Source organism: Misgurnus anguillicaudatus, chromosome 11 (genome assembly GCF_027580225.2).
Source record: "Misgurnus anguillicaudatus chromosome 11, ASM2758022v2, whole genome shotgun sequence".
Lineage (NCBI taxonomy): Eukaryota > Metazoa > Chordata > Actinopteri > Cypriniformes > Cobitidae > Misgurnus > Misgurnus anguillicaudatus.
The window spans coordinates 31,931,153-31,943,328 of record NC_073347.2 but is presented as its reverse complement, the minus strand read 5'-3'; the positions used below and the strand labels follow the sequence as shown (position 1 = coordinate 31,943,328).

Sequence of the window (12,176 nt, the reverse complement as noted above, 5' to 3'; positions counted from 1 at the left end):
TCTTATTGGCCTTTCAAATAACCGAAAGGACGTCTTGAACCGTTTACTTGCAGAAGAGTATTCTTTTGTGATTTTATCTGTAATTTGGCTCTCTGGATTTGGATATTACAAAAATAAAACATATTTTTATGAAATATATTTCGATGTTTATTTAGAAGATAATATCCATGCTTAAAATCATGTTTATTTCCCATAATTTTTGTGTATTGTACAACCTGTTACTACTAAAAACTTTACAATTTATGCCATTACTATAATAAAAGATGTTTGTTAGATTTCATGTTAACTTTATTACAACTCAACATCAGTTTTGCATCAAAATAAAAAAGTGTTTTGCAAAATCAAATAGACAAGTGAAAATATTACATCTAATCTGTCAGCATGCTGGCAATTAATGCATTTAAAATCTGCTTAAGCCGTCAAATTTTTTGATAACGCTGAATGTTTTGGGAAATCTAGATATAGATGCTGCAAGATAACCATCATGTGATGAGCTTTAATAACTGCCTGGCATCCGGCGCATCACAGACATAAAATAAAACATCAAATAGATTTTTGCCCATGAGCGGTTACATATGCCATTTTTCCTCAAGCTTTAATGAAAAGATGTCTTGTGTATGGCAAACAATGGGTTTCTTTATCTGCATTTTTTTCACTGTGTATTACTCTTTAGGAATCCTCTGTGGTTGTGCCAGGCTCTCCAGACTCGGGGCCCATGGTGTCTCCCATGGCAAACTGCAGATGCATCAACATGGGGTCTGGAAAATGTGTGTGAATAAAAGAGACAGATGTGCGTTGATCTGTGTGTGTGTTTGATATCTTTTATCAAGTGATCTGTATTCCAGTTGTTAATTCAATCATAATTATCGTGGTCAAACCTTCGAGCCAGGCCAGAACATCTGATCTGGGATCAGGAACAGTTGTTGGATCAGCACAGCTGACAATACTAAGGTGAATAAACTTTTTGATAAATTGTATTATTTTAGAATATATGTCTAGTTTAAAAATGGTCAGAAACAACAACTTGAAGGGACACTCCACTTTTTTTGAAAATATATTTATTTTTCAGCTCCCCTAGAGTTAAATATATGAATTTTACCGTTTTGGAATCCATTCAGCTGATCTCCAGGTCTGGCGCTACCACTTTTAGCCACCAAGATGGGTACAAATGACACGCAGTGTGATTATCGTGCAATAGATACGCCAAATTCTGATTTTGCATGCATATGATACGCCAGTCCTTCCCATTCACTTATATGGCGAATCGTTTCTTGACGTTTTATTTATTGTTTTCTCCTTTTTTTTTTTTTTAAACCATTTTCGCTTGGGTTTAGGGTTAGATTTCACATTTGTTTAAGCAGGTTATTTAATATACAGGTTTCTCTATGTTTTTATCTATATTTAAGCCATGGTCGCTTGGAGTTGGGGTTAGAGTTGGGGTTTGGGTTAGGATGTCATTTTTATATAACAAAAAGTTGTTCTAACCCTAAACCCAAGCGAAAATGGTAAAAAAAAAAAACAGAAAACAAATGAGAAAACAATAAATAAAACGTCACGAAACGATTCGCCATATAAGTGAATGGGAAGGACTGGCGTATCATATGCACGCAAAACCGGAATTTGCTGAAATTGTGATTTTCTAGGCCGATATGGCTAGGAACTATACTCTCATTCTGGTGTAATAATCAAGGACTTTGCTGTCATAACATGGCTGCAGCAGGCGCAATATTACGCAGCGCCCTGCTATAGAGGCTATGCACGTGACGTCATCTTCTGCGAAAGGGCCTGCAGTTACACCCACTGAGTGGCAAAAGACAGAGCGGCAGAATTTGAGTACAGTGAGAAATCAGTGGAAACATGGTGAAAACACGTATTTTTTCAAGTATTTATATTTTATCAGTGTTTTTCTTTGGAAAACATACATTCCAAACCATTTTTACTCTGTTACATTTCATAAATACACGTTTTTGTTTTACATTTAATATTTAAGTACATTCACATACTTTTACTCACGTAAAAATACATAATTTTTATGTAATTAGGTATTAAATAAATGTTAATATGCAATATTAAAGAATACACAGTATGATTCTATGCTTTACAATGTAGTGAAGTAAATTTTTTCCCAAGACAAACACCCTAATAATGCACAGATTTTTGGAAAATGTAACTAATGTAACTAAGTATTGTCCACCTCTGCTATCAAATCCAACTACATTCAATTTAAGCTGATAATAGTCAGTTTTACTGGCATTTTCGCAGCAGCCGCTGTGAAAACCAGCCATTTTGTTGAACGTTTGCCACTCAACAGGGCGTGCTCTGGCGTGATCACATGGAAAAATGACGTCATGCATACCCTCTATTGAAAGTAACCAAGGGGACTATTTTTGGGCGCTGCGTAATATCATTGCACCTGCTGCAGCCATGTTACGGCAGCAAAGTCCCTGATTATTACGCCAGAATGAGAGTATAGTTCCATATCAGTCTAGAAAATTGCAACTTTTAATTTTCCGTCAGTCTTAGTACACGATGTAACTACAGAACAGTCAAGTTTTAAATAGGAAAAATATTGAAACTCTTGTGGTCTAATCAGATTTAATAGAATGTGCTAAGCTATGCTAAAAGTGCTAGTGCGTCAGATCATCTGCATGGATTCCAAAATGGTAAAAATAAAATGTTGAACTCTAGAGGAGCTGGAAAATGAGCATATTTAAAAAAAAAGTGGAGCATCCCTTTAAACCTCTTTACTGTAAACCATACTGTTTGTCCTATGAACATGAATAATATATCCATTTGTGTACCACTCATTTTCATGTAGTTAAATAAATAAGTACCAAAATACCAATTACTAATAAGTAAACTAGTATTATCCAGGAAGTTTTGGTGTTCCTGTAGCTCAGTTGATGGTAAAGTGAAGGATTTGATTCCTTGATAACATTCCTTGATGAGCTGCCACTTTGAATAAAAGATTATTATTATTATTATTAAAAATATTAATTAAACATAATAAATTGTTCTTAATGTATTTTAAAATACTTCCCCACCCTCTTTTATTGCAGTGACTGTTCTACAAAAATCAACCCGTCGTCTTAGAGGTCATGCCAGGTAAATCGTGTCAGGAGTGAACATGTTAGAAAGTGGAGCAAAACAACAGACATTTTGGCACAAGCTTTAAGTAGACTAAAAATAAGACAACTTTTGACTTTAGACATGAACTTATGCTCTGTACAGATATTAGCTTATGTGGTTTTATTACAAAGCTAATGATGAGACTAAAAAGCAGAACTATATGGACAGGAATATGCTGGGGAACATTAAATGTCATTACTAAGATGAGAAAATTTTTCTTTAGTCTCAAGACAGCATTTCGGCACATCACACCAAATTTTAAAAAGTGCTTGATACATCTATTAACTGATATAGGTCTGGTTTCACAGATAAGGCTTCGATTAAGCCACAGTCAGAAAATTCAAGACACAATTTGACCTTTTCTGTCACTGGGGTGTTACTTTCAAAGGTCACTTTTTGTACCGTTATGGGTATACGAAATACTGAAATGTTGTACCTTTTTGGTTACAATATTATACCTTAAGGACCTATCGTGTACCAGTTAAATGTTAGGGGTACAAAAACCCCAGCGACAGAAAAGGCACAGTGTAGGACTCAAGACTAAGCTTTAGTTAAATTTGGACATTTTACGTAGCTTTAATAAATGTTCCTCAGAAAAAAACATTACTTGTGTCTACCTCGAGACAAAACAATGGCACTGATATATTTAAGTTATGTCAGGGCAAGTTGATTTTAGTTTAAACAGCTCAAACATGCATTTTAGTCTGGAACTAGACTTGATTGTGATGGTCCCCAATGTAAATCAGCAGGCCTTTTTAAATTCAAATTAATTATTTTGAATTACTCAGTTTCATTTATATAGTGGTTTCCATAATGTAGTACGTAAAGAAAAGTTTTGGATTGGAACAGCTATAAAATGTAATCAAATGTGAACAAGTTTGTCTCATTAACGGTGCAACAGCGCCACCAAGAGTTTAGACCCTGAACTCAATCAAGTTTGTCAACTGGCTGCCATTTAAATGTAGTACCACCTTGTATTCATTTATTTATTAGGGTAAAGAAGTGTGCTATTTAAATCTTTTATGAGATTCATCACCTTCTATGCATTTTTAAACTTCATGCTTATGTGGGACAAATCTTGAAATTTGGCATTTCTATAACTTCTGTGTAACTTGGTGATTTATGAGCTGCCAATGGCACATTGCAGATAACAGAACATACAGTTGTCAACAATTCATTACTAAAGACCAAAATTTATTGTATAGGTTTATATACCACCTTTATATTTACTGTACTGCAAGTCACAAATTAAAAGTTAATTATAACCTCAGGTAACCTTTAGTACTCACAATCAATCAAAAGCACACACCTTTAATTCTTCAAGTGTTTTTATTTAGAAATATCCACTGTGCAAGCACAAATACAAGACGATATACACAATATTTCCCACCTGTTTGACATCCTCTTGCCTTCTTCCAACATAACAACCCACTTTACATCTGAAAGAAAACATTTATGATGAATTCACAGTTGCTCCCCACCCCGGTGACGACTACACAAACTATTTACACTATTTACAGTCTTTTTACAACTTAAGCGGCTCTCAGTGTTTGTTTCTAGACGACGTGCCGATGGGGACCCACTGTCCATACGGCTTCCTGTCGGCCACACTGTCGGCTCTTGACGTTACCTTGCTCTCATGGTGTGCTGGACTGTTTGAGGGTTTGGCGACAGCGTTCTGTGGATATGAGATAAAATATACTTTAGTGTTTCAGTACAATCTTAAATTCATGGTGTTTGACTAATGTTTCTAGTGAACTTACATTGATGCTGAAGGTGATTGGTTTGGTTTTGGGTGATGTCTGGGAAGTTCCTTCACCGTGGTCATCATCATTAGTAACACGGTTTACCTAAAAACAGAGGGGAAGGGTGATATTAATAACAATGTACATTTAATGTAAACATCACTGCTGTAGTATGCCAGTATGCTTGCAATAGCGTCATACTGAAGAGACACAGTGACATTCAAACTGTATACATTTGCTATCAAGTATCCTTTACGAGGTAAAATGATAAATTTATACATAAAATGCTTAATGTTGTAATTTTTAAGTTCTTTACCATTCAATGTTTGAACATGAATGGGTGAATCCACACAAAAGTGCAGCAGATTCTGCTGCTGTGTTTGATCACACTACAATAACAAAATACTAAAAATCCTATCTGACCTTTATAAATTAAATCATTTTAAGTTTAATAAAGCAAATTATTCCATTTTATAATAATTGTAGACAAAGCCAAATAAAGAAAAGCAACTTGGCTGAGAGCGATGCATTTTTCCAAACCCCATCCATCACTAGTAGTGTAAGCTCTCTCTGGTCTTCATAGACATCAAATGGAGGAAGACTCTGGTAAATAAGAACGCAATCCAGTTCAACCATCTGAAAACAGTTTCTGTTGTAAAGTATCATGTGCTGTTGTTTAGACGTGGCTGAGATGCGAGGTAAATCACAGATATGCGTTTACATGTTGAATGTGTGTGGTCAGTTATCAACACAATGCTACGGTCGACATCATACGCATTTACTTAACCTTTGCAGTTGTGAATTAAAGATTTAAAGTTGGTGTCATTCACCCCCTTTCCCTCTTTGTCCAAAGGGTGGAGGAGTTCAGTTCTACAGGAACAGAAACGATACAAACAAAGCAAATGAAGCTAATGTCGCTCCTCATCACAGTGAGAGGATTAATAACCACATTCTTGCACACACACACACACACACACAGTCTCTCCAACACACAGTGGTACATACTCTTCATCGTGTACTGTTACCTAATCCGGACATGAGCTGTTCATCATTCCATTAAATCCATCAGGCAAAATCATTCATGTCTGAGGAGACAGATTACATGGTGACCCAAGTTGATGCGCAGTACATTTTAAGTTGTGTTTCATTGAGTTAGTCAACGTCCCGAGATCATAGAAATATGGAAATTCCCACTTAATGGATTGTACTTTTTAACCGGAACACTCAGGACATTCATGCAAATGTTACGAACCTCTAACATGCATATGATGACAAACTGCTGTATCTTTAGTCATGTGTTTGATGCTCACCTGTGTTTTTTGTGGTACTGGATCAGCCCTGACCTTTTCCTCTTTAACCGATGAGGATCGCTCTTCCTGCTCCTTCAAGCTAGCTGGCAACTCAAAGTTTTGCACTCCCAGGATCCTGGCAGCATTTGCTTTTGCGACATCCAATAGATACTTCTTCTCTGTGGAAGATTTCAAGATTGCCAAATATTAGAACCGATCACAAAAAAAAGTCCTCTTTCAGTACAACTTTAAGGGTCTTCTCTGCCAGACTGAGACGAATGCCACCTCGTTCCTGGCTTCGGGAACGGCTTCTGTAAACCCTGTACCTGTCGGGTGAACGGGAGAATCGGCACCGATACCTCCCCACGAATCTGCTGCCCCTCCAGACAGGTGAGCGAGATGGAGAGCGTCGGGAGTAGCCGTAAGAAGGCGGTGAGCGACTGCGAGAGCTGGAGGGACTCCGGCGACGATAGCGTCTGCGGGAGCGATCAGGAGATCGGCTGTAGGAGCGGGAGCGAGCCCGGTAACGGCGTGGGGGAGAATAGTGTCGATGGCGGCAGCGCGAGCGGCTGGAAACCCGGTGACAGCGTGGGTGAGAGCGGGAACGAGAGCGTGAGGATGAGTTACTGTCTGAGGACGAGGAGGAACGAGATCTACGGCGGTTTCGTGATGACCTCCGTGACCCACGGGAGGAGCGGCTTCCTGTACTGCTGGAGGCAGAGCTGTCGCTGCTGCTGGAGCGAGAGGAGCTGCGGCTTGACGGGGCTTTTTGATCAAAGATAAGTTGTAGACCTTCAGCGCGACGGCTGGGGCTGCCCTCCTCCTTCATGATTAAATCTGCACAAAAACAACAAATAACATAAAAAGCACTGTTAGAATTACAATCAGGATTGATTTTAAAAGTTATTAAAATTATACTATGAAGCTTTAAAAACAACAATAATTGTATAAATAAATTTTATAAAAGATAAACTACAATAATAAAGTGGGTAATAATATGCATGTTCGACTTCATGCGCAGACCGATCGGGGCATGACATCAAAGTGCCGCGAGAGCGGTTCGAAAAATTGTGATCTCGCGGTACTTTGACGTCATACTCGATCCGTATGCGCAGTTCCGTGTGAAGACGAACGACACCCGAGAATGTGCTGGAACTGAAAGTAGGTCGGCTGATAGAGACTCCGCCCACTACTGTCAATCAAATTACACAATCGACTCTGGAACATTCCCAGCCCACGAACAACTATAAACAATTACCGTTACATAACGCATAAAAACACTAAAAAAATAGCAATACCATAACGTATAAAAGCCCATATAATATACGTGTGGTTTATTTAACTGCATTTGCTGTTGGTTTACAGAGTACTACACATATTTCCGTTGCATTATAGTCGTTATGTAACACTCGTTTTGTAAAGAAAAAGACTACGGTAACGTTACGACTTTCTAAAATAAATGTACATTTTATTATAAATTGAATAAATACACAAATAAATACAAACAACATACCGTCAAAGCTGACTTGGTCCAACTGAAGACGATCGAATATGAGGAAAAACGCTCGATGCTCCTCTAGCGAGATTAAACCAGGAACACCTACTTCAGTACAAATATTCAAATAATCTCTCCTATCCACCGAAATAAATGTTTATTTGCTTAAAAAGAGACTATTTTAAAAGAGCTCTTTTCGAAATATAATACGAGTTTTAAACAATAGTCGACAGCGATACAAAGCAAACGTCTGAATCTCACGAGCGCGTAGCGTTAAATGGCGGCTGCTTCGAGCGATCTGTCCTTCTATTCACCAAAACTGCTGACGTAATCAAGCCTTCTCGAAAATTCCTTAGCGGTCTGATAGACAGGCTGTTTAACTGGATATGTAACATTAGAAAATCTAATTCTGGTTTAATTTTTTTAAATATAAAAATTAGTTGTTCATTTTTTTAACTTTCGAAGTATGTGAATAATAAAAATTGAATATTATGAATGGTGAAAGCTGTCATTTATTTATTTTGTTATTTATCTAACACTTTACAATATTGCATTAGCTAACATGAACTAACAATGAGCAGTTATGGATTTTATGTATTTATTTATCTGGTCAATTTTATGTAATGCCAATACAATTGTACATATTGGTTCATTGTGCATTAGCTGAACAGTTACAATTTTTTTTTAATTAACAGGAACTAAGATTGCTGTATTGTTCGTTGATAATTAATGTTAGCCAGTGTTAACTCATCTTACGAAATACAATCTTATTGTGAAGTTTTATAGTTATTTTAGGGTTTTTCACTGCAACCGAAACCCCTTTGACATGAACTATGTATTTTGACATGAACGACCTTGGTTGTTTATGTTTCCAACCCATACAAAGAGACTCCTCCCCCCACAGTATGATTTAATCATCATTAATCGTTACCAATTACATTTAATCTATAATTATACATAGTTGCTTTATATATGTATACTACGGTCATGTTGCCAAAGCCACTTATGTCTATTTTAACGTATTTAACCATATATTAATCATTTAAATAGCTCCATGACTATTGTTAGATAAAGGTGTTGACAAGTACCGCGAGAATACCGGTTTCCCCTCGAGAGAACGTTGTTATCGCGAGAGTACACTGTGATATCCGTAAAGACCAAAACCCTTTTACACAAATAAGTGGGCTGGGCGTGCTTAACCTGCATGATTTTGCATTTTTCTCTGCATGTAAAAGAAAATCTTGTGCTAGAGGAGACACAAAGCAGACCCTGATCGGTGCATTTTACAATGGCGATTGAAAACGTGCTTCCGGCTAACTTTGGCTATGCAATTTTTGTATATCTGTATAGTTTTGTAATGTTAATGTATCTCGGGATCAAAGTTGGTGGTGCCAGAAAGAAGTTTGGCGTACAGGTGTGGTAAATCTTCACATGCACTGATTTTGTTTGCGCCTGCTAACCTTGTATTTACTTGTTTATTAAATTGTGTGTATTTCTTCTCGCATGTTGTGTTTAGTATCCCACCATGTACAGCGACAAGGACCCATTGTTCAACTGTATCCAAAGAGCCCACCAGAACACACTGGAGGTTTATCCACAGTGGCTGGTCTTCCAGACCATTGCTGCATTGGCATATCCTGTGAGTATACCTGTAGATATTACCTTCTTTCATTGTGTGTAGTCATAATAACTACAACTTTTAGTGTTTGAGTTAAAACATAACACCATCTATAGTATCACACTATCCAAGATCTGTGATAGTAATTGTACAACAATTCCCTGTTCATTTTTTTTATGTGTTCATACACCCTCTGACCCACTGTTTATCTTGCATTTTTATCTCCCATCCCAGACGGTTGCCTCAGTGCTAGGAGTCATCTGGGTGACAAGCAGATTTTCCTATGCATGGGGTTATTACACTGGGGGTACGTCTGTTAAATGCACTTTATTGAAGTCTTTAGCTCTTATAAGTAGTGTTTGTGGTATGATCAAATCAATATCACATGATAAGTAATATTTCATGGTATAACAGCATATGTCATAAATGTGGCAATAATGCTGCAGTTGTTGTTTAGCAGGTTTTTGAGTTTATCATCAATGTTGTGTCTTTCTGTTTCAGATCCCAAGAAGAGGATGCAAGGTGCGTATGGATACATCGGGCTGTTCGGAGTCTTACTCCTTTCAATCTATGTGGCTCTTCAGCTGCTCGGAGTCTTGTAAGGGAATCACGAGTAAAAGCGATTCTTGACCAGTAGTGCAAATGTCAATTTTTCTTTATTATCAACATTTGTTTTCTGACAGCTAATCTTTTTCTGTCTGTTTGTACACATAATATACACATCTTCTCTTGATTTTCCATGCTATTGTTGAGTAGCAGTGAATTTATATGTATGAATAATAAAATCAAATTTTACTAAACCTCATGCAAGTGTTTGTAAGTTTGTTTCATAAACATTCACTATTGTTGTCAGGTTATATTTATGAATTTCTTTAGATCTGAACATAGCACAAAAAGAGCTCAAATGAGTTTACCCTTAGTTTTATAAAATTCTTATAGATAACAAGCCTCTATTCTTTATTTTATAGCACGCTTGGCACAAATTCAAAAATGACAGATTGTTTTGAAGAGTATGAAGTTTTATGATTTGAAGTATAATTAATGTCCATAGTACAAACGTACAAGGGAAAGCTATTTAAGTACGAGCAATAATCTATTAACCCTTGTGCATTGTTCAAATTCACTACCCTTTCATGTTGTTCGTGGATGAAAACATAAATTAAACGGCTATAAAAATGTATCAGATTAATATTTTTTCAAATTTGTTTGCATAAATTGTTAATCAACCTCAGTACTGATCAAAACTACCAAATGTTTACAAAAATTACAGGATTTTTACTCTTTAATTGCCAAGTTCATAAATGATTTGGGGAAAAAACTCAAAATGACTAATTTTCAATATAAAAAGTGATTGTGGAATGGATTTTTGTTTACCTTTATCACAGTCTTGGGCATGTGAAAGATTAGCAAAAACATTGGCTGTGATGCATTGTTAGTTTTTGTACACACACACACAGTAATATGCTGTTACACTCCATACAACTCAATGTACAAACAAGTAAGCCTTGTTTTTGCACAGGCCTACTAAGGGTTAATTGTGTCACATGTTGATCAACAGTAAAATAACAATTTTTACCTCTAAGCAAAACGAAAAACCACCAACAATCAAGAATGCATGATTATATGACGTCATGGCTTTGCAATCAAAAAAATTCATTATAATGGAAGTCAATGGGGCAAAAACAGCCATCAACAACTAATTAGGGAGAAAAATTAAACACAGATGCTGCACAAAAACAAAAATGCTTCAAAACCAATGTTTTTACTAATCTTTGACATGCCCAACACTGTGAAAAAGGTAAAAAAAATCCACTTTTTATATTGAAAATCTGTCAATTTGTGTGTGTGTGTGGTTTTTTTTACAAATCAGTGACATCACTTAACGTGGCAATTAAAATCATGGATTTTTTGTAAACATTTGGTAGTTTTGATCAGTACTGAGGTTACTTACAGATTTATTCAAAAACATGAATTGATACATTTTTAAAGCAGTTTAATTTAGTGGATGTTTTCATCCACGAACAACATGAAAAGGTATACATTTGCCCACGGTGTATTGTTTTTTAAAGCATTTTCCCAAAATATGTGTCAATATAAGATTTGTCACCAAAAATCATTCCATTTGCTGAAACACAGAGAAAGTTATGGCCAAATTAAGACCTATAACCCATAGTGAATGAAAACGTCCCCAACAACCCATAAGGGTTAATATACAAATAAACAAAACCATATAGCAACTTACTCCTATTATTTCCTATTATTTCAACGTTATCACAGTTTTGCTGGCATAACAAATTTAGATTTAAATCCATGTTGTATTTAATAGTGAGATTAAGGGGGAGGGGGCAGTTTCCCGAATAGGGATTAGATTAGTCCTAGATTTAAGCACTTTTAAGAGCTCTCCAAACTGAAAACAGCTTGCACTGACATATCTTAAAATACATCAGTGCCCTTTGTTTTACCTCAAAATGCACACAGGTAATGTTTTTAGTAAGGCATGTTTTTTAAAACTAGTTATATTTCCTAATTAAACTAAGGTTTAGTTCTGGATTAAGCTAATCCTGGTCCAGGAAACCGCCCCATAATGTCCAAATAATAAGAAATTTAATTGTAAATGTACAAAATTGTCTAGCAATTGTAAGATATAAATCCCCAGTCAAAAGAATGAACAAGTCTATAACAATAATGTACACCAAAGCTTCAGTAAGTTCAAATGGCGCCACGTGCTGAATTTCTTGTTTCTTTAATTTAACAATGTTTACAATTGTCATTATCACTCTGGGTACATCCAAGCACTGTTTGTCTATCTTTATTAGTTTTATATTTACAGTGCCATGTCTCTAGGTGTCAGGCACTGGGGACCACTTAGCTCAAGGTACTGGGCAGTCAGTTGGGCACCT

At 36.3% G+C, this 12,176-nt stretch overlaps 2 protein-coding genes across 8 annotated transcripts; one reads left to right on the top strand and one right to left on the bottom strand.

Annotated features, from left to right (window-relative positions):
• Positions 1-4,439: 4,439 nt before the first annotated feature.
• rsrp1 (arginine/serine-rich protein 1) lies at positions 4,440-7,954 on the bottom strand. 7 transcript variants are annotated; one of them, XM_073873551.1, is made up of 5 exons: positions 7,677-7,953; positions 6,428-7,000; positions 6,185-6,345; positions 4,893-4,979; positions 4,440-4,807 (listed from the first exon to the last, which is right to left on the bottom strand). In XM_073873551.1, exons 2-5 carry the CDS (start codon positions 6,990-6,992, stop codon positions 4,673-4,675), a joined length of 948 nt encoding a protein of 315 aa, XP_073729652.1. In that variant the 5' UTR covers positions 6,993-7,000; positions 7,677-7,953; the 3' UTR covers positions 4,440-4,672. The 7 variants fall into 7 exon arrangements, 1 of the variants encoding a protein (XP_073729652.1); XR_012372234.1 differs by lacking the exons at positions 4,440-4,807; positions 4,893-4,979 and adding exons at positions 5,343-5,477; positions 5,662-5,744 and having other exon boundaries at positions 5,880-6,345; positions 7,677-7,954; XR_012372235.1 differs by lacking the exons at positions 4,440-4,807; positions 4,893-4,979 and adding exons at positions 5,343-5,477; positions 5,662-5,744 and having other exon boundaries at positions 5,900-6,345; positions 7,677-7,954.
• Positions 7,955-8,810: 856 nt separating this feature from the next.
• On the top strand, positions 8,811-10,081 carry mgst3b (microsomal glutathione S-transferase 3b). Its single transcript, XM_055169322.2, has 4 exons — positions 8,811-9,072; positions 9,175-9,297; positions 9,511-9,583; positions 9,778-10,081. The coding sequence occupies exons 1-4, from the start codon at positions 8,947-8,949 to the stop codon at positions 9,876-9,878; spliced, it is 423 nt and encodes a 140-aa protein (XP_055025297.1). The 5' UTR covers positions 8,811-8,946; the 3' UTR covers positions 9,879-10,081.
• Positions 10,082-12,176: the final 2,095 nt, after the last annotated feature.